The 21,145-nt window shown below is 51.8% G+C and overlaps 2 protein-coding genes across 5 annotated transcripts in view; one reads left to right on the top strand and one right to left on the bottom strand.

The window, feature by feature from the left end:
• Positions 1 to 61: 61 nt before the first annotated feature.
• MRPL37 (mitochondrial ribosomal protein L37) lies at positions 62 to 4,512 on the top strand. Its single transcript, XM_065738550.1, has 7 exons — positions 62 to 446; positions 1,005 to 1,188; positions 1,687 to 1,802; positions 2,289 to 2,474; positions 2,716 to 2,873; positions 3,392 to 3,595; positions 4,229 to 4,512. The coding sequence occupies exons 1-7, from the start codon at positions 74 to 76 to the stop codon at positions 4,304 to 4,306; spliced, it is 1,299 nt and encodes a 432-aa protein (XP_065594622.1). The 5' UTR covers positions 62 to 73; the 3' UTR covers positions 4,307 to 4,512.
• A 4,089-nt stretch (positions 4,513 to 8,601) lies between these two features.
• Positions 8,602 to 21,145, bottom strand: part of SSBP3 (single stranded DNA binding protein 3) — a 48,639-nt gene continuing 36,095 nt past the window's right edge. For 2 of the 4 annotated variants that reach the window (XM_065738513.1, XM_065738527.1), the window contains 13 exons: positions 17,807 to 17,887; positions 17,069 to 17,128; positions 15,185 to 15,251; positions 15,015 to 15,091; positions 11,836 to 11,900; positions 11,652 to 11,700; positions 11,484 to 11,519; positions 11,213 to 11,267; positions 10,607 to 10,677; positions 10,035 to 10,113; positions 9,882 to 9,910; positions 9,701 to 9,802; positions 8,602 to 9,095 (listed from right to left, as the gene is read on the bottom strand). In XM_065738513.1, the coding sequence (XP_065594585.1) occupies positions 9,066 to 9,095; positions 9,701 to 9,802; positions 9,882 to 9,910; positions 10,035 to 10,113; positions 10,607 to 10,677; positions 11,213 to 11,267; positions 11,484 to 11,519; positions 11,652 to 11,700; positions 11,836 to 11,900; positions 15,015 to 15,091; positions 15,185 to 15,251; positions 17,069 to 17,128; positions 17,807 to 17,887 (801 nt within the window). In that variant the 3' untranslated portion in view covers positions 8,602 to 9,065. The remainder of the gene's footprint in view (positions 9,096 to 9,700; positions 9,803 to 9,881; positions 9,911 to 10,034; positions 10,114 to 10,606; positions 10,678 to 11,212; positions 11,268 to 11,483; positions 11,520 to 11,651; positions 11,701 to 11,835; positions 11,901 to 15,014; positions 15,092 to 15,184; positions 15,252 to 17,068; positions 17,129 to 17,806; positions 17,888 to 21,145) is intronic. The other 2 variants (XM_065738519.1, XM_065738537.1) reach the window with 1 other exon arrangement.

The following is a 21,145-nucleotide window of genomic DNA, read 5'->3' as shown; positions in this document are numbered from 1 at the left end:
CGGCGGAGCTCTCCCATTGGCCGCCGCAGCCGTCGCTCGCGCCGCCGTCCCGCCTCCCCTGTCCCGCGGCAACATGGCGGTGGCGGCGCTGAGTCCCGCGTTGCTGCGGCCCACGGCGGTGCGCGGCCGCGGCATCGTCACCCGCCCCAAGCCGCCCCGTCCCTGCGGGCCGCTGCCCCGCACCCCCTGGACCACCCGCGGGCCCCCGCCGGACCAGCTGGCCCAGGTGGTGGAGAAGCGGCCGGTGCGCGAGCAGGTGGAGCTGGACACTGTCACGTACGCGGGCCGGCAGTACTTCGTGCCGGGCCTGGCCCGGCCGCGCTTCCCACCGTGGGACCGCGGCTGGAGGGACCCGCGGCACAGCCCCGGGCCGCGCATCGAGGACATGCCGCTGCGCAAGGAGCGCGGCTGCTTCGTCTGCCACCAGCGGGTCCGCATGCTGGAAGGTACCCGCAGCGCCGGGCCCGCGCTGTGCGGAGCCCGGAGTGCGTGGGAACGAGGGACACGACAGCAGAAACGGCCCCGGGGTGGATGGCGGCCGCTGTGATGGGCTGAGCTGTGCCGCACGGACGGAGAGGGGTGCGGGAGAGCCGAGGGTGGGCTCTCGGTGCTGTGTGGAGGAAAGGGGTGGACTCCTGAGTGGGTCTGCTGTGGTGGAGCTGTGGGTGTCCCTGTTTGGTGCAGGGGGGTTGAGCCAGATCCTTTCCAACTGAAGCAATTTTGTGAGCCTGCAGCACTGCACGCCCATTGCCAGCCTGCCCCGTGGCCTCATTCATAGAGCCATCAGTAAGGCTGGAGTAGCCCTTATGACAAGTCCAACGCATCCCCACTGTGCCCACTGACTGTTCCTCAGTGCAACAGCTACCCTTAAACACCTCCAGGATGGTGACTCCATGGCTTTCTCACTGTTCCAATATCTCACCACTCCTTCTGATAAGAATTTTTTTTCTTGCTATCCATCCTGAAGAAAATTCACGTCTCTGTGTTTTCACTTTTGTTTCGAGGGGTTCGCCAGGCGCAGTGGCTCACCAAGACAAAGCTGGTGCAAGGCTTACCTGCTGCAGTGCTCAGCATTGCTGAGAACCCAGCACACCAGCTCCAGGAGCAGGAGGAGGCCGTGCACCGTGCAATTGCACACGCACGACTCTGGGACACCAGAGAAGTTGTTCCCAGAAGAGAAAAGTACTGGTAAGTTCTCACTCAGGCTTCGGTGTGAGCATTTCATCAAACACTGAGAACCAGAGGCTGTGACACTGCAAGGAAAGCTCGTACGTGGAGCTGCTGCTGTAGGGAGAGCCAGGGTGGGAAACTGACAGAGCCTTTGCCACCTTGTAAACAAAACCAAACAACATTCAGGAGGTTGGCAGTCCTAACAATGTTACGCATACTCTATACTGAAGCTTCTCTTAGGCCAAGGACTGTGTTCTGCCTAAGATCAAGTTTTAGCTGATGCAGAATGTCACTTTTTAAAATAAGTGATGCTAAGCAGTACCTCTGCCAACTTGGAACAGGACCGGTTTGCTGGGTATTAATCTGAAATCTGTGTTAACCATTTGGAAGTGTTATTCTTTTATATATCTCACAGACAGTAATGTCTTATAGCATTCGTATCCCAGAAGCATCTGCCTGCCATTAGCACTACATATTTACTTCGTGTAACCGTTCTTTTTCTTTCCCTAACTGAAGCCCTGTATTGTTTGAAGACTTGATCCATTTATGCCGGTCAATGTCCATGAAGTACCCTTCCCTGGCTAGAAGAATGCTGGCTAGAAACTACCGGATCGCAGCTACGTGGGAAAGAGGTTGGTTGCTGCTGAGCTTGAAGGCAGCTGGCTCTTTTCCTTATGGTGAGGGGGGTAACGAAGGCACTCAGATGCTAAAGGCTTAGAAAGAACAGAACACGTTCTAGAACCAATTCTTGATTCAGTAGCACTGTGTGGGTAGGCAGCCTTGACTGTTGGCAGGGTCCTTGCCCTGAGGAGGTGATCAGATGGTGGGAGAAGAGAACCAAGTGTCTTTAGAACGGGCTGCTTATTTTTGCCACCCAAATCTGTACTGTTGTCTTCCTAAATATGCTTCGTTAACAAGCTAATGCCAGTAATTAACATTGCTGCTTTAGGAAAAGAAGCTACGGCTGTGATAATGTTTAAGATCAGTTTGGAGGTGAGGGGGAGGAGGAGCTTTGCAGAACAATGAGCTGGAAGAGTGCTGTTGCCCAGAAGCAAACGCATGCCTTTGCCTGGTGTTATTTTAGTGATGTTTGGATACAGCCTGATTTCCCTCCCTAGAATCCACTCTCCTTCAGATCCGTGGCCTGAATGGAATGCTTATGAACTCTATGACCCCAATACCACCAGTAGCCTCCAAGGAAGAGATACTGGCCACAAAAGACCACGTTCTGGAGACCTTCTATCCCATCTCTCCTACAATTGACCTTCAGGAAGTGTATGTGTACCAAGAGCTCAATGACACGGGTAAGTCTAGGGGCTGGCAATTTCCTAGCAGTCCTTGCCTTTCTGCCACACAGCTCTGAGGGGGGGGGGGGGGAGGATGGGAATGGGGCAGTGGGCGTGCAGTGCAGGCACTCCACACCAGTGGCAGTACTGTGGAGAAAAAACAGGCAAATTACTTTAACAGATCCTGAAGATATGAGAGAAAACACTGGCTCTGTAGTCTCTTGCTGAACGATTTCTGATGTGGTTATCTGCCACTTAGGTTTCAAAGATGGTTATCCGTACTCTCATCCTCACACTCTGTATTTCCTGGAATCGGCCAACAATCGTCCTAACAGGTTCAGACCAGAACAGCTCCGTGCTAAAATGCTGATGTTTGCTTTTGGCAATGCACTGGCAAAGGCAAAGGTGCTGTATGGGGTATGTATTGTACACTGCTGCTGTCTTGCTGGGCCTTTGTTCTTCCCCTGGGGAAGGGTTGTGGAATTCCCTTGCTGTAGCATGTTAGAAAAGTTTTCCAAGCTGCAGTGAGATTACTGTACCATAGCTTCCCACTCTAGAGGTCTTAGTGTAACCTTCAGGTATGGCTACTGATATCTGCTGATCCAGAACACCATCTCAGCAACGAGCGTGTTCATGATGTGACATGCACTGGGGTGGTAATAGGTAGGAGCCAGGGAGAAGGTTTAACTGTAAAACTCTAACCCTTCCCACAACTCAGTATGCAAATTGATGCTTCGTTGCTGGCTGAAGGAGGAATTTTAATTAAAATACCAAATCTACATTCAAAACTTGTTTGACTAGAGTAATTTTCTGGGCAAGGTAACAATACATTTATTAAAATCTTGGCTTTCCACCAAGTAGAATATGCAGAATCAGCAACTGCTCGTACAATTTCTGTGGTAGCTGGCTTTTTAAACGTTCTCCTTCTTTCCTAGAATGATCCCCAGGTTTTGGAGCAGCCAATAGTGGTGCAAAGCATTGGCACAGATGGCCAGCTCTTCCAGTTCCTGGTGTTCCAGTTAAACACAACAGACCTCGTGTCGAGCGATGGCGTAAAGAATCTAGTCTGGATTGACTCTGATCAGAATCTGTATGAACGTGCTCAGTGTGTTCCAGAAATCAAGAAGAGAGTCATTACAGTAAGTGAAAGGGGGCAAAGCACTCCTGTGCTGGGAATGGCCCTCGGTGTGCAACACCTTTCACCTCTGCCAGAGGCCTGGGAGCTGGCACGGAGCTGTGGTGTGGGTTTTAAACCAGCTCAGGGGACTGATGCTGGTGCTGGCCCCGTTCTTACAGGAGAGCCTTAAGCAGGTGTTATTGCCAGGGAGTATTTGTACTTCTGGTGTACTGCATAGCACACAAGCCACATGCCAAGCTTAATATGAACTCCTACATAAAGATGTCCCCATCTGTAATCTACCATCTCATAGTATGCTTGTTTGAAATCAGCTTGTGCTCTGACGAAGGAAGAGCTTACATGCAGCTGACAGCTTCACTGTGGAGTAAATAGAGCACAGTGCTGTCAGCCACGGTTACGCTGCGAGGGCCTCTCAGGTGGATGGGCAAAGTGTTCATGGTGCCTCAGGTTGATAGCAGTGGGAGTACCTACACACATCACACAGACACACACACACACCTGGGGAGGGGAGGAGGGAGAGCACGGTTTGGAAGGTACACCACCTTTGAAGCCTTATTCAAGCGTATTTAAAGCTGTTGTTTGTCTGCATTAATCACTTCACTGCAAACTGAGCATCCATGTCTTTTCTCTGCAGAAGCCCACTGGAATATATGGCTTCCAGCCAGAAACATTCAAGAAGTTTCTGGCACTGTATCTGCATGGAACTGTGTGAAATTCAGCTCAAACGAAAATGCTTCACCAACTGTACCTGCTGCTTCTCTGTGCCAGAACCATCGCTTAGTGAAGGAAAGGTGGACTGATTTACTCTCAGAAATAAATGATGTTGCTGCAGAAAGCAATTTTTTTTAAAAAAACCCAAATTGTGCCTGAGGAAACTCTGATTTGAGGAGCTCAGCTCTGTGAGGTCACACACTGATCGAGTGCATCCTCCTGGATGTTTCCACGGTTACCTAGCAAGAGCATAAACCAGTTGTGGCTCCTTTGCACAGCTGCTGTGCTCCGTGTGCTTTTGCACAGGCAAACCTATGTTCAGAGTACGTGTGTACTCTGTGTGCTCTCAGTTCCCAAAGTGCTTAATCAGGTTGCTGGTTTGTTGGACTGCAGAATCTGCAGTTCTTTCACCCCTCCCGGCACTGATGAAGAGAGGTATCCATTTTGGGAAAGCGCAGTGGAGCGTAGCATGAAACTTTGGTGCCTGGTAACTGGCACTGGCTGCTAAAAACACCACGGATTTCTTCCTGCTGCACAGAGCTAGCTGAGCAGGAAGCAGGTTCTTTTAAAGCAGGGGGGGGATTAAGTGTGGGTTGTTTTATTTTGTTTTTTGTAAGATGAAGGTTAAATTAGCTCCGACCAAATGTAAAATGTTTTCCAGTTCTGCACCGTTACCTTTCAGCACATGGGAAGGAGTAGGACAGCCTGTGCTATTTTAAGGAGTGGAAGAGCACGTACATTTCCAAGAAATGCGTATCACGTCAGTCTCTTGTGTCAGGTCTGTGCTCTGTGATCCCATCTGACCATCTGGATGAGCACCTCCGTTGTGTGCTCCACTCTCAGGCTATCAAACAGAAAACAGATCCTCACTAGTCGAACTTGAGATCAGCGGTGGCACTGCATGAATCGGGATGCACCTTCTGCGAGTTAATGAATAAACCCCTCCGTAGTTAGTGAGGAGAAAGTGCTTGGAAGGGAAATAATCTAGCGAGCGTTGCACTGATCTAAACTACGTTCACTCCTCCTGTTTGAAGGGCTCATCTGTTTAAGTCTGCCGTTTGCACCCGCCTGTTTAGGAACGTCTTTTAATAGCTGTGCTGTGCAGAGGCTGTTGCAGGTGGTGGTTCTGTGTCTTCAGGCTCGTTGGCTCTGTGCTATGTGGCGGGGCCCTGCAGAACAGCTGGGGGTGACATCGCTCACCCTTCCTGCTGTGGGTCACTGCCCGTCGTGGGGAGGGAGCCCCGCTCACATTCCTAAGGAAGCTGCTGTAAGATCAGCTGTGGTGAAGAGGGGACGTGAAGAGGGAGATGAAACACCTCGCATGCTCCTGGTAGGCGGGGCAGCCTGTGGAGATGGTCTGTGTGGGAAAGAGCTGAGGTCCCTTTGGCTGCTTTTACTGCTCCACAAAGAAATCACTGCTAGCAAAGGCAGCAGGAGAGAAGAAACGGCGAGGCTGGAGTCCTGCCTGCGCCGGCAGTTAGAGACAAAGCAGGGGAAGGGATGGAGGAGGGCAGAACAAAGGCAATTTTGAAAAACGATGGCAGCAGTGAAGCATTGGGCGTTCAGCAGGGAAATGAGGTTGCTCCAGGTACCAGCTTTGGTCACTTGGAAGCCGTGTGAGCTGAGGGGAGCTGCTGCCAGCCCCGATTTGTGCTCATGTTGCTGGGGGTGCAGTGGCCCCTTGTCCTGGGTGAGCTCTGGGGTCCCAGAGGGAGGTCAGGGTGGGCAGAGTGGGGCTCCTGGTGCAGCTGAACCCCACTGCAGTGATCCTGTGGGTCCTGCCAGGCACGCTGCATGCAATCCAGTGGACCCACGCGTTCCTCCGGTGTCACCCGCTGGAATCAACCCGGAGCTGGGAACGGGGCACAGAGGCACATCTGGGCAGGCATCAATAAGTCATAAAGGCTCGTCAGCAGCTGAACGGCATTACCTCAGCACGGCCCGAGAAGCAGGCATTAACATTTCATGAGCGGCAGTCGGGAAGCAGAACGTGGGAGAACATGCTGGCTGTGCCGCCAGGGAGAGCTGCGAGAGGAGCTCCTGCTCCCTCCTCCATTAGGAGGGGCCGCCAACAGCGTGACCCTGCTGAGCTGTTCCTGGGATCCTCTGGTCCCTGGGAGCTGCACAGGCTGCTCCCGCTCACTGCAGTGGGCATGTGGGGCACGGAGCAAGTGCATCTTGTGCAGAGCCCTTTGATGCTGCTCGAGATGGGGACTGTTTCTCCCGTGCTTCCTTCCCCCAGCTCAGGCCTTTAATTTAATGATCACCGACGTGGGAGACAATTATCCCTGGGGCCGGGCTCGGGAAGCTGCTGAGGAAGGAGCTTGGCAGCTCTCAGTGCTGTGTTGAAATGATCCATAGAGGCGGTGGGTCCCCACGCCTTGAGGGGCAGAGTGCAGAAATCTGCCTTTTTAGCCCCTGAAAGCCCTGCCGTGCATCCCCAGGCCCCCACCCGGCTCTGCCAACGGGAGCCATCATCAGGTGCCCATCAGCACCCGGGGTGCTGTTGGAGAGCCCCAGAGGAGGGCCCCGAAGACGCCCAGAGGGCTGAAGCACCTCTCCCACATCAAAGTGCTGTGGGAGCTGAAGCCCGGAGGAGAGAAGGCTGCGGGGAGAGCTCACTGCAGCCTCCCGCTGTGGCACTCCCTGCCCTGCTGGCTGCAGCCAACCCTGCAGCATGTCTGGTCCCCAGCACCCCCACCCTACAGTGCTCCGGCACCGCACTGGAGCACGCAGCCACACACACAGCCCACGCTGGGAACAAACAGCTGTGCACAGGATTCAAATGTTTATGTTGATATTTATTACAGCATAGGGGAGGGGAGGGGGGGGGGGGGTAAAGGGGGAGAACCGTTTCATTCAAAAAAACCAAAAAACAAAAACCCATCCCATACCAATGAAGACAATAATTTAGCTATTCATTTTAAAATACATTAAAAGCGGTCCTTTCATTTCCTCGCGTCAGAACAGCAAGAAAAAAAAAAAAAAAAGAAGAGGAAAAAAAATCGAAATTGCCGAACAAAGATAGAAAAAAAAAAAGAAGAAAAAACAAAAGAAAAAGAAAAACCAAACTCGACCCCTTCTGGAGCCCACGGGAGATATCTGCGACGCAACCAATCTTCATTCGGTCATTCACAGCGTTACCTTTAAAGCAGTAACAGGACTGTAAGGATGAGTGCCCCCGCCCGCCCCTCCCTACCCCCCAGGGAAAGCACAATTAATGCCTAGGAAAAAGGAGGCAAACATTTAAAAAAATCCGTATTACACACTAAAAAAAGTTCTGTCCTCATCTCCTGTCTCGCAGTCAGAATAAGAAAAACAAGCCAAATGTTCCCAAAAAACATTTCAATGAAGGGGTGCGGAAAAAAGACATCCCTTTAATAAAACATTATCAACAAATATCGTACACAAACTACAATGTATAATAATTACTTTTTTTTTTTCTTTTTTTTTCTTTTTTTTTTTTCCCCTCTCGGTAGTTCAGAACCAGACTACAAGGTAAGAAAAAACACGGAAACGAGATACAATGCTTTCAATAATCCGCACAAGGGTCAATCCAGGGAGATAATATTTTACAGAGTATGATATACACGGAGCAGAAATGGAGACTGAGGAAAACGAAGAGCAGTGCAGGGGTGGTGTACAGCACCCCAGCCCCCCCCCAGCACGGGGCCCCTTCCTGCTATGTCCTTATGACAGCCTAGGGAGTAGCAAGGATACATCGCAACAACAGTGTAACTGCTCGAAAAAGATCTCCATCCAGTTCCAGCTCACAGAGAAGTGAAACCCCGACGAGAGCACATCGATCAAGGGATAACAGAGCAAAAAAGACGAAGCGAAGAAAGGAAAAAAAAAAGCCCCAAAAGAACTGAGGTTGGCTGAGATCACAGCTTCAAAGTCCCAGGGCAGCGCGGCCCTCTGGCTCTCCTTTCTTTCGGTGTGGATTTAAAAAGAAAAAGTCATATTGGTGTTTGTGAAGCAGCTCGAGGAAGGGAGGGACTGAGTTCTTCGCGTGCTCTTGGGGGGGACAGACTAACACAGTGCATGCCACAGCCACGGGGAGGGAGATGACAGCGAACCGAGGATGTGATCCTACGGGGCCACCTGCTTAACGCCTGTCACGAGGTGGTGGAGTCTCTTCATCTTGTTACTGGAGGAGGAAGTGTTGTGCTGCGAATGAACGCAAAAAAACCCAAACAAAAACCAACAAAACAATAACTCAAAACAGAACAAAAAGGAGGAAAAAAAAAATAAACCAAAGCAAAAAAAAAAAAAAATCAAAAAACCGACCAGGCCTTCTGAACGAAAACCACCATTGTAAACTGTCCAGTTTATTTAAAAAATGACTACAACAGAGACAACATGAGATTTCATATCTAGACTAGCTTCCTGGTGTCGCACGGCACAAACATACAACGGGGTTCTGTTTCTGTCTTTATTTAAAAGAACAAAGCAAAGAGATCGGAGTTGGGTGCTAGAGGCTTCCATTTGTTTCCAAAAAGAAGTGTCATGTACATATATAAACCCTTCTGCACAAAGAAGGATCTTGTCATCATGTCTTGAAATATTTTAAGTTTTGTCCTTCATGTTTTATGGAATAAAAAGTTCAGCCTTTTTATTGCATGAAACTAAACCTGGGGTGCTGGCCCCGCCACGCGTCTCCCTGCCCATACACCTAGCTTCTTCTTGCATAATTCTTTTGAGATCCTCCGAACGGCAGCTGACTCTCTTGATCCTGGAGAGGAGGAGGGGGAGGGAAATCACACACTCATCGTCATGCTGGGGGAATACTGCAAGAGAGACAAAGCCATGGTGAGCGCCGGCCCCGAGCACTGCGCTGCTCCACACGGAGCGGGGTTGGGGCTCATGGAAGCTGTAAAGCAACGTAATGGGAGTGAATAAATCAGAGGGAGAGAGTATGCTGGAGGCTCCTTTATCAGGATATCATCTGCTCTTCAAGTTGCCTTTCCAGAGAGAAAATAACCACAGCAGTATGGGGTAAGAAGCAATTGAAAACAGAAATAATTAAGAGGTACATGTATGCGATGCTAATATAGTAAAAGCAGATGAGGTGCCCACACCCACGCCCAGCACAGCGAGCAGGATGCAGGTCTCACCCTCACCTCACATCACGACTCCCGACAGCAGTGGGGAGCAGAGGAGGTGGGAGTGGAGCTGCGTGTCCCAGCTGGCTGCTGTCCCACGGGAGCCTCTCCCACAGCCTCCTCTCCTCCATTCCCCACGTCTGTCTGCCCTGGGAGAAGCCAAGCCCACTTCCACCCGTGCCCGCCCCGCACCTTTCTTTCTCCTCCACCTTCTGTCCTGGAGCTGCTTGTGAACAGCAAAACCCAGGGTGGAAAGGACGGAGGGCACCCGTCCTCATCCCCAGACTCACATTGTCGTTTTGGAAGGAATGGAGAAAGTTGCCTCCCAGCTCCCCGTCGTCTCTTGGAGTGCCCGGGGGATTGCTAATGCCACTTATGTTGTTTGGAGAATTCTGCAAGAGAGCACAGGGTAAGCGGTCAGCGGGGCCCCACACTCCCTGGCCTGCCCCCCTCACATCCCAGATCACTTACTTTTGGAAGTCCATCTATGTCTCCTGACCCTGTGGGGTGGGGACAAACGAGAAAAGCCTTATTGAAGGTGCAGCCACAGCCTTGCCCCCCTCCACACACCCCACTCGGCAGGAGAGCCGTGGGGGCTCTCCGAGGTGCGGGGCGGGCGCTCACCTAACGATCCATTCATGTGATGGGGCTCCATGCCGCCCATGCCGCCCATGGGGCCGTCAGAGCCAGGGCCCATTGGGAACTGTGGAAAGGAAGGCAACAGCACCTCGTCAGTCAGAAGGCAACACCCAGGCCATGGTGGCCCTGGGGCACCATCTCCCTGCAGCTGGGTAAGTAAGATGGACACATCCACCTCCAAATGCTGCAGGCCACACCTCGGGGGCTGCAGACATCCACATCCACCTACAACATGCGGCCAGACCCAGGTGTGCAAACCAAGCCAAGCACCAAGGGCTCTCTCCACACAGGGAAGGAATTAAGGCAGTGGATGCCCGAACCCCTCCCAACCCAGCAGCTTGCCACCGCCTTGACCAGAGCAGCAGGACCGCCGCCCTCTCAACAGGCATAAAAAATTAACAAAGTCACCGAAGAGTTAATCACTTTTTGATGGTTTGTTTTATTTCTATTTTGTAACAAATGGTTGAAATCAATTAAACTGCTTTACTCTCAACTGATGAAGTTAATTATGATTTGTTATGGTATCTGATATGTAAATTATTAGAAAGCAGACTTACATTCGATCGACTGCCTGCGGGCGGTACTGGATTAATCATTGTGTAGATGTTGTCACTTGAATTTGTTGAATCTGTGGAACAGTGAAGCCCAGTAAGTCTGGTGATTAATTCATTTCTTAATTAAAACAAACTCATGCCACTTGAACTCATTCTTTTGTATTTTATCACCTAAAATTCCCTCTAAGTACCACCATTTTCTGGCTAATTTGTATTTAATGAAGATCCACAAAGTTTTTAATCACAGAAATTCAACTGTGAAAAAATAATTCAACTTCTAACCAGGAGGCGCGGGGCTTGCTTGTCAGGGGACGTGCGGAGAGATAACGTGCAGCCACGTATCCATCCCACCAAACCTCAAATCCGTGAGTGCATACGGGATTATCCCAAAATACGGGGGCAGGAGGGAGGGGCCTGGCTGCGAGGTCGGAGAGTTTTGTTAGGACCCAGCCAGAAATGTAGGTCAGGGCTCCTCATCAAAATGCAGGAGTAGAAGGAGCAGCCGCAGCCGTGCTGCAGCTCCTCCCCTGCAGCTGTGGCACCACGTTCCCCCCAAAAGCCCGAAGGGGGGGAGCAGGGCCGGCCCTGGGGAGGGGTGTGGGCTCCTACCTGCGGGGCTGGGCATGATGGGTGTCCCCGGAGGGCCGCCGCCGCCGGGAGGACCCTGCGGAGAGACAGAGCTGGGTGAGCCACACTGCTGCCCTGATGCACGCCCAGAACACAGCTCTGAAGCCATCTGGTTTGTCCCCAGCAGTGCTAAGTGAGGGGAATACCGCAGAACATCCCCGCTGTCCCCCGCTTCCCAACGCCCTCCCAGCCCCGAAGCCAACCCCCCGTGCCCTACATCTACCCGCGCCCGCACGGAGCTGGGAGGACTCACCACATATGTACCAGGCGATGAAGAAGAGTATGGGATCTATATGGAGAGAGGAGCAGAGTTCAGCCACCAGGGCCAGGGGAAAGCATCCCCAAACCCCACAGTGCCCTGGGCTTGGGATGCTCCCCAAGCAGCCCTTGTGCCTTAAATACAAGGAAGGAGCATACTCACTGAGTTAGCACTGCTGGGGTTGGGCCATGGTCTGCCAGCTCCCGGCCCCCTGCAGACAAAACAACACAGAAAAATAAAGTTCTGCTGTTATCCATCACTCCGGACGCCCCGGGGCAGTCGGGCAGCACCCCAGGTCCTGAAAGTGCATGGACACACGTGCCCAGTGTGGGCTGAGGGGGCTTACATGTTAATTCCGGGCATGCCAGGGCCTAAGGAGTTGGGCGGAGGTCTCATGCCGCTGCCATAGTTCTGCAACGATAACCAAGGATCAGTCTACCATAACGAGAGGGGAAACCGGAGAGGGAAAGAGAAGGGAAAAAAAGACACAAACAAACAAAAAAACAAGAGGGTTAGTATGCAAAAAAGATCATTAGGTGACGTCGGAAAAGAGCAACAACTCAAAAAAACAAAACCACAGGAACGCAATGCCCCTCTGCTCCCAGCAGGGCAGAGCAGTGGGGTTTGTTTTTCTGCAGCCACGTGGCTCTGCCACAATCCCCCCAGGAGCCACTCAGCACCCGCAGCCACCCCAGCACCCCATAGCCACAGTGTCGGACACCCCAAGCCCGAGCTCTCTGGGTCCCCTCCCAGCCTTCATCCCCTGGCAGCAGCCCCAGCACAAAGCCCAGCACTGCAGGAGGAGGAATCCCCGCGTGCTGCGCTCCATCGTGTCTGTGCTGTGCTCGCTGCCCTCTGGGCGACGTGCAGCCTGATTTAGGTCGTGCTGCAAGAGCCGTGCTGCTGCCTTCCCCCACTCAGCAAGCCCGCTCCCAAATGCGGCTTTGTAGTTTTCTTTCTTTTTTTTTCTTTCTTAAGGCAGGGGAGGAAATGGCACGCTGCGGTCCCTGTGCCCTGCAGCCCGCAGGAGGAGGAGGAGGAGGAAGGCTTTGGGGTGGGCAGAAGCTGTGGTGCCCGTGGGCTGCTGGGGTGCAGCGTCCCCCAGGAGCAGGACACCCACAACTGACAGCCACGGATCTCACTGCATCTCCCATCAGGTCAACCACGATGCGTCAGTTCTGGCAGCAATTCTGCCACTTAGAGAGCAACCACTTGGGCAGGAAAGGGGCACAGACCCCGGAGCACTCACAGCTGAATTTGAAGCTCAGACTTCAGCACTGCCAACTTTTCCCCGGATTTATGCACTGCTCTGTTGTGGGCATCTACCAAGTTTGTTTGGGTTTCCCCAAACAAATTACGAGCAAGGCCTTAATTGCTCCAAATCCCAGCCATTTGCACTGAATTGCAGCATCAAACCCCTCGCTGAAAAAAGTAAAAATGCTCAGCATGTTTCACTGGAGCTGAAAGGGAGGAAAAGGGAGCCATGTGAAAGATGCTGGAGGAGGATGGGGAGGAGTGCAGCTGTGCCGGGCAGGCGCTGGCAGAGCCAGCGAGCTGCAGAGCCCGTAACAGAGGCACTGAGTTGTGTGGTGCAGAGTTGAAGTGTTGCTCCTAAAGGGAAAACACAGTGGAGTTGGGCTGGAAGAGGTGATTCACAGCTGGTCTGTAGTTAGCAGCTGTCAGGACACTGGGATGCCACAGCTGGGTGCTCTGTGGGCATTAGGAATAACTTTCAAGTACTGTTTGGGAAGGTCCTGGTGCAAGGCCCTAACAAGGGGAAGCACGGGGCAAACAGTGAGCTATGGGCTCTGATCGTGGCTCAGTACTTCTGATGGCTGCCCCCAGCACATCGCTCTGGGGAGGCAGCACCACGTCAGGAAGGCAGCAGCTGCGCTCCGCAAAGGGAAGGGCACGCTTCTGAAAAGCTCTCCCTCGTGTACGTACACAGGGAGCGGCGGAGGAAAAAATAAAAGCTCTGAGAATTTCACAGCTCCTCCCGGCTCCCAGACCTGCCGCCAGCCCACGCAGCGCTGCCAGGCTTCGCAGCAATCTCTGCAAGTGAGAAGCGAGCAGCTCAGTGCTTTCCTTGGCGCTGGTCGTGCTGGCAAGTGCCATTTAAGAAACTTTTCTGCCATCCCACACAAAAGGAGCACTGCAGGTGCGGCAGCAGGTCCCGCATCCTCAGCCACGGCGCTGCTGACAAAGCACAGGGTGTTTGAGGGTGTCCTCCCCCCCGCCCTAGGATGGATGCAGGGCCTGGATTTGGGCACTCCTCCCTTCCTCGTGGTAGGGAATGACACAACTCCCTTGACGCTGTACTCTCGACAGTCTCGAGGGGAAAAACAAAACAAAACTCGAACACACACGTTTGTCTCCTGACAGACTCTGAGCCTCGCGCTAAAAACCCAACGTAGGCGACAATGCAGAGAGGATAAACCTACAACCAAAATATGGTAATGTGTTTTTGAAGTCTCTTAGAAGGAACAAACAGAAGTGAGTCAACAGAGCAGCATGCAAATCCACTTCAGAAAATGAATCAACAGAAAGGCAGAATATATTAACCCAGATCTGCTTAATTTCAGAGTTTGCTCCTCCTTGGGCTGGCTGTCCCCACCCCACCTCTCCTTTCGGGAGTAGCTGAGCAGGATTTGGTATCAATGCAGCGTAAGAGAGAACGCTGATTTAGTTTGAGCATCTTTGTGAGCTGTGGTTGGGTGAAGTGAGAGCGGAGAGAGCTGCATGGTGTTTGCACAGTTGGGAGCACACATGTGAAAAACCACAGGGACAACCAGCACCGGCGCAGGAGCCCTGAGAGTTTGCGGTTTGAAATGCCTGCAAGAGGACCAGAGCTTCTGAAGCACGCTCAAAAAAGCCAAAAAATAGGTGACCCAACTTCTCTGAAGCACAGAGGGCACTGAGGATGAGGAGCCTTGCATGCAGGTAGCCAAGCTGCAGGCGTCCCTGCTAGGCACGCCCTCCTCCTGAGCTGAGTCCCTCTGCACAACCTCTCCCTTTGCCCCTCCAAAAAAAAAAAAATCTGATTAAGAAATGACTGAAATAAAGAGGGAGCTCAAGCGCTCTGCAGATCAGGGCATGAGGGGAAGAAACTAGCAATGGGAACAGTTATTCCCTCGCTAAAGGTATCTTTCCATTTGTTTTTGGGCTTTTTTTTCATTATTTATTTTTAATGTAAGCATCTTTCCCCTTTCCTGCTGTTAGGGTCAAACTGTTTCCCAGGCCTGCTGCATAATGCACTCAAACACCGCTACGGCTCGGTGCTAAGTGGCATCCCCTTCAGCTGAAGGGCAAGGGGGGGCTGCAATACCCTTAATGAGGACACGCAGCCCTGAAGACCTCACTGCCGTTAAAAGGAGGGATTTCCAGACGCAAGGCTAATGTAAAACGCATTAACACTAATGGGGGACAGGAGGGGAAATCTCCCAGCCTTTCCTGCCCCTGGGGGGTGTGGAGATAGCGGCTGGCATTGGCAGAGCAGTGCGATGCTCTCTGGTGCTGCTGGGTTACCTGCGGACCGGGACCCATGGGGCCCATCCCTCGCGGAGGATTCATCCTTTGCATGGGTCCGCCCATGTTCGGGTGCCCTGCCGGGAGGAGAGCACACGTATTAGGTGGGATGGGACCCCAAAGTAACCGCTAATGAGGCGGGGGAAACGTGCAAAGCACCGCTGGGTTACCTTGCTGTCGCGTGGGATCCATCGAATTGGGCAGCAATGGCTGTGTACCAGGAACGGCCCCTGGAGGCTGGGGAAACAAGGTGGGCAAGATTACACAAATCAGCACGTGGCCAAAACGCAGACTAGGTGCAGAGATCTGAGTCAAGCTTTTCCAGCTCCCGAGGGGACAGGGGATCCTCAGGACCCAACACCCTCCTGTCTCGTAGAGCCACATCCCACCTTGCCACTTGCCTACAGCTCCTCCACTGTTCCCCTTTCCCTTTGCAAATACCCCCTAGAAACCAACCCAGCCACCAGTATTTCTGCGTGGGGCAGAGGCATCCTGGCAGGCCACAACAGCAGCCCGGCACCATGGCCAAATCATGCTGCCTGCAGTGGTTTATTTGCCCACTATGGGCAATGCTGTGCTTTCAAGAGGCCGGAGTTTGAGCTCACCCCTGCGTGCATGGGTCCCATTCCCATGTTTTCAGATACTGTCTTGCCCCCTCCCCAAAGTATGGGCTATTTGAAGTACAAAGGCTGCCTTCTCCACACTGCTCTGCAGATAAAGGGGGAGAAAGCACAGATACTATCTGCCTTGGGGAAGCAAACTGTAAGCAGTTTGCAAGCAGAGTTGCCTTTTATTTGAATACACCATGAAACCAGCCCCCCCATGTGAATACTGGTCCCATCCCACCCAGCAGCCAGGCTGACTTTCATTCCCAATATTTTACATCTTGGAAGATGGTGGCAGGAGGAAGACAAAAGAGAGCTGTCGCCATGGTATTTAGACTTCTGCTCTCTGACTTTCCTGCCTTCCTATTTGTTCATGTCCCACTGGATGCGACCGTAACGACACTGAGCTCTGGGTATGCACAAAGCTGTGTTTTAGACATGGTGCATGGGGAAAAAAAAAAAATCTTTCTCATTAACCTCACAGTCAAAATCAAAGGTTAGGAGACCTGGAAGACCCAAACCCCGCTGCTGCACAAACCCTCTGCGGTCCCTGCCTGCATCTGCGCAGCGTGTGGCGGTGTGAAACCACAACTGGTTGGTCTCAGCCCTGCGAGGAGGCAGTTTGGGCAGGACCTGACACAACAAGCGCTGGGAACAGCAGCAGCTCCGCCTCCCCCAACACCTCTGCCAAAACCCAAAGAGCTGCCTGCTGCACCACGCTGTCCCTCCGTCCGCATCGCTACCACCTCCTACCCTGCCTGGTCTGGAGGTGTTTTGGAAGACTAAAGCAACTAACAGCATTAAGAAAGCTGCAACGTCCTACTTGCTGGCTGCTCTTCTGCTAAGTATTATACATTGGATGTCAGGAAAAACTATCTCAGAAGCACTGGCACAGCTGCCCAGGGGGGTGGGGGTGGCACCGCTCCAGGAGGTGCTCCAGAACCGTGGGGATGTGGCACTGCGGGACGTGGTCAGTGGGCAGGGGGAGGTGGGTTGGGCTGGGGCTTGATGATCTTAGAGGTCTTTTCCAGCCTTAATGATTCTATGGTTCTAATAAGAGCTAGGTAAGAACAACGTTACTCGTAAGGAGCATTAACACAAGCTTCCAAGATAATTCCTCCAAAGATATTTTGCTACTCAAAAGGAATGGCGTGCTTCCTCTAATTTCGCTTCCATGATAAGTAACCCGTGATGAGGTTACTGCCACACAGACCCGCACAGCACCCATCGCCTTCAACAACGTCAGTGCCTCCAGGCGACGCCACGCGTTCTGGAGCTGGCAAGGACAGCAGCAAACGGCCGCTGCTTAAGCCGCGATAAGAGGATAAACCCAACCCCAAAATTCAGAAGCGACCTGCCCTGCCTGACCCCGCAGCGGCCAGGATTATCTCCATCGCTTTAATTTGCAGGGATCGCAGGGAAAATCCGCCCAGGGTCGGGGAGCAGTACCTGGTTTCCCATCCGGATGGGGGGCCGGGGACCTCCTGCGTAGCGCGGTGACATGAAAGGCTGCAATGACACAGAAGGCAGGTCAGCATCGCGCGGCGCGGGGACAGCTCGTGCCCCACACACGCCGGTTAGACTTTACAGACTTTTTCTGGAGAAATCCTTCTTTCAAAAAGTTGAGTTGAAAAAGGAAAAAGGAAAAAAAAAGGGGGAAAAAAAAAAAAAAGAAAAAAGTGTTCGGAGTCCGTTTATTTAAGGTTTTCTGCAGGTTTATTGTTTGAGAGCGTCTGACATAATTTCGGCTGTACTATGTGAGGCTGTTACAATTAGTGCACGGGAAACTCTGGGTGTTAGATACTGAGCTTATATATGTATAAAAAAGTGGGAAATAAGCACATACAGACACGCACACACACACACACACACACACAAAAAACCAACTCCCCAACGCTAAGTGTCGAAAAAAAGAAGACTTAAAGTGCTCTTTTACAACTGCTGCTACCAACAGAAGCTTAAAAACCCACATCCAGCTCCAATCCTCAGGCTGCCTGGGGGAGGTAAACCACTCTCATACCCACGAGTGAGTTCTCAGTCCGCCGTCACCTGAGCACCCGGCAAAAACAACCAAGCACTGGGGAGAAAGCAGCACCCCACAGCGGAGCCGGGGACAGCGGGCTCCCGCTCCCAGCGCTTGCAGAGCGCGTCCCGATTCACAGCCCTACCCATCGCTAGTGCCGTTACCTGACTGTGGGGTCCCATCATGCTGTTAGGGTTGTGGGGTGGAGGCTGTGCGTGTGGCGAGGGCTGTGAACCAGGCGGTCCCTGTGAGGTCAGACAGTAGAAGGAGGTTATAGATTAGCACATGAAAGCGCAGAAAGAGCTAAAAAGGATTCACGGGTGGAGCTGTTTTTTTTGTTGGGGAGGCAGTTCGCCCATTGTTTTTAATGCTTTTTGTTTTCTCTCTCCTTTGAGTTGAGTTTCTATTCATTTGTAACTGAACAACAAAGAATGATAATATGCAAAAAAATAAAAATAAAAATAAAAATTCAGAACATCTGTCAAAATACAGCGGCCACATTACAGTAAACGGTCCAATAGTTCAACCACGTCTGCAATGAGAAACACACAGGGAAACACTTGGTGAGGGGCGTGCAAAGAGAAAGAAAAATTCGCAGGAGAGGGGGTCAGAGAGGTTGGGTGGAAAATACAAAAAAAAAACCACAAAAAAGCCACCCCCAAAACAACAACAAAAAATCATGTTCTCCTCTCTCCTCCCACATCCTGATGGCTGGAAACACCTCCCAGGGTTTGCCACCCCAGGGTCTGCAGCGTGCTTGGGTAAAGTGCTACTAAGGACGTCTATGGAAAAAAGGAAAGATTAGTTCCTGTAGGTTTGGAGCACTGCAATGCAGCAGTTGCTGACATTTTGGGGTTGAACGCCCACTTTTCTTTTTTTTTTTTTAATATTTCCCTTTGAAGCACAAAATGAAAGTTTGCTGGCAGGAATGGTGAGTTTGGTGCAAGGACGAATCGGTGCGTGTTAACGTAGGGGGAAAAAAAAAAAGGGTATTTCTGAGTCAAAGGACGTGTAATTGGTACAGAAAGCAAATAAGCTCGGTAAGTGCGTTATGCGAAGCGACTGCACACTCCAGGAAAGGCGCAAAGCAGATGTTCTCTACCTGCCTTGTTACTAATTTCAACAAGTGTTCGCCTTCTAGCTGCTGCCAGCAATGGCATGGTTTGTTACCATGAGCAATTTTCTTAATTAACAGACATTAATTAGCCATTTAGCAATTTTGCAAGCATTTGTTTAGCAGCTTTCCTAAACATGAATACCACTGTGATAATGGTACTGATTAGAGGGTCCCCTAATTAACAGTACAGGGAAGGAAAATTGAAATCACATAAATTAAAAAGGGAGGGGAAGTTAATGAAGGCAGGACATATTTGCACCTGCAAATCTTTTGTACCGTGGAAACTTGAGTGCAGTGTAAATAAAGTAAGAGGGCTGTTTGTTTGTTGTTTGTTTGTTTTTTTTCTCGCAGACTGTGACATGGGGACATGAAGCCAAACGCTGCCACAGGGCTCTGGTGGCTGTGGAAATGAAGCCTTGCTGCTGGCATCTAGGGCTCTGAGGGCTGGCACTCGGAGCCATGGGGCACACAGCACTTGGGGCACGTGCTGCTGGGGACTCCTGCCCCGAAGCGCTGCACAACATGGGGCAGTGCGAGTGAGGCCGAAGGCCTGCGGCCATTTTGTGCGGCTCCCCCTTCCCTTCTCAGGCGGAAGAGAGGCTCAGCATGGGACCAAGTGGGTTAGGGCACTTCACAACTAATTCCCTCAGGGTGGGGGAGGAGGAGGAGGTGGGTTTTCTTCCTCCAAGAGCACGCTGAAGCACGGGCTCCTTCCCGCCCCAGGCCTGGCGAGGCTCCCGCCTGCGGCTGGGCCCAGCACTGCCATGCTCCTCCATCAGAAATGCGGGGCCTCTGGATGCAGTTTTCTCCATAAACATCTGCAGATGTTCCCGGGGCCAGGCCTGCCCCTCGGCCTGCCGATGGCTGCCTTTCTCCGGTGGCTTTCCCTTCCTGCCAACAGTAGATGATCCTGACAGAACACAGCACCGGAGACAAATGTTTTGCAGATATAACACGTGGGCTTCAACCAACAGAACAATTCCTTTTTTTTAAAAATTTAAACGTGTATTTAGCAGTCATGAAGCAGCACTGCTGCCCCTCTGCAAGCCCCACAGACAGGGCTTGGCCAGCCGTGTGGGATGGGACTCCTTCACACTGCCTCAAAAACCCCACAGCCAACCCAACACCTAAACCAGTGTAAGAAGGAATTGTTTCCAACAGCACTAGGTATTCCAGCCTGCCCACTGACCTCCCCTCTGCTTCATTTTCTTCCCCCACTCTTTTACTACAGGGACCTTAAAGACAAATCTGGACTCCCAGATGACCGCTGCTTTACAACAGGAGTTTCCACGCGAGCCAATTATTTCCACTCCATCTTTCGTGAGCTCAACTTCTCAAACTTCTTGTAAAATATTAAACATGGAAAATTGCACTAGCAATCATAGTTCTGCATGTGTCAATTTATGTTCTGAGAGTAATTCACCACAAATGGATCATGTTTTATGGGCTACATACTTTCAGCTAATGGTGGAGTTTTTATATTTAAAAACATTCTCAAGTACCTCTGGGGGTGGCAGAACAATGAAGAATGGTATAAGAAGGCAAAGCATCAGCGCAACGAGATACCAACAACTCAGAGTTAGCAATAGGAAGGCATCTTGGATTTAAACATATCTGTCTCTGACCTACCGGTTTCAGCATTAGAAAATGACAAAATAAATGAAATGCATATTAACTAGAGAAGTGCCTGAGTTTACTGGATGGGAACCTGGAGCTTTATTCTTGTAAAATGAGAGGGAAATTTTGTGACACGTAAACAAAAGAATGAAATATCAGCAAGCCTTAGGGGGGATGCTCTGGGCTCCTTGGGAGCCTCTGTCCTTGTAGGACCAAGACCACCTGCAGTGCCTTGGGGCACCCACTGGCTCCCTCAGCCCCACAGGCTATCTGGTGCTTCCAATCCAGCTATCCCAGCCCTTAGGAAAGGTTTCAGAGCCCTGCCGTGACATCTCTAGGAGGTTGAAGAGCAACAACCAGCTACCCGACATTCTCTGGTCCTGCCAGCTTTGAAGCAACATCTTCTCAGCACCACAGCCCACACAGTCTGAGGGTGCAGGAGGAACTCAACGTGCAATTGGTGCTTGAAGGGCTCTCAGAGCTTCCTGCAACACCCTCGAGCCCACCACAAAGCCCAAACCCTCAGCTACGACATCAGATGTTTTTATCACACAGCAGACAGCGCCTGGAGCCCACCAGACTGGACAACAAGCAGGGACAGAGGGTCACCTCCTGCCAGTAGGGCAGAGAGCAGCAATGCCAGAAAGGCATGAAGTGCTGGGTGAAGGCCCAAATTTGCCTTCCTGAGACCGCAACACGGCCAAGCTCAGCAGCAGCCAGGAAGGGAACCGTGGGCAGGAGACTGCCTTGCCTGCAGCTGGGGCTCCTG

This window comes from Cyrtonyx montezumae, unplaced genomic scaffold (genome assembly GCF_038088225.1).
Source record: "Cyrtonyx montezumae isolate F1298 unplaced genomic scaffold, pur_monq_1.0 scaffold_1, whole genome shotgun sequence".
Taxonomy (NCBI): Eukaryota; Metazoa; Chordata; class Aves; order Galliformes; family Odontophoridae; genus Cyrtonyx; species Cyrtonyx montezumae.
Note: the sequence above shows the minus strand (reverse complement) of the source record. Positions and strands in the feature narration are given on the sequence as shown.

Bases quoted from the DNA above. Each gene is read 5' to 3' on its own strand.
- MRPL37 (XM_065738550.1), top strand. From the start codon at position 74: ATGGCGGTGGCGGCGCTGAGTCCCGCGTTGCTGCGGCCCACGGCGGTG. The intron at 2,475-2,715 runs GTAAGTCTAGGG...TCTGCCACTTAG, and splicing joins CCAAGAGCTCAATGACACGG to GTTTCAAAGATGGTTATCCG. The intron at 2,874-3,391 runs GTATGTATTGTA...CTTCTTTCCTAG, and splicing joins AGGCAAAGGTGCTGTATGGG to AATGATCCCCAGGTTTTGGA.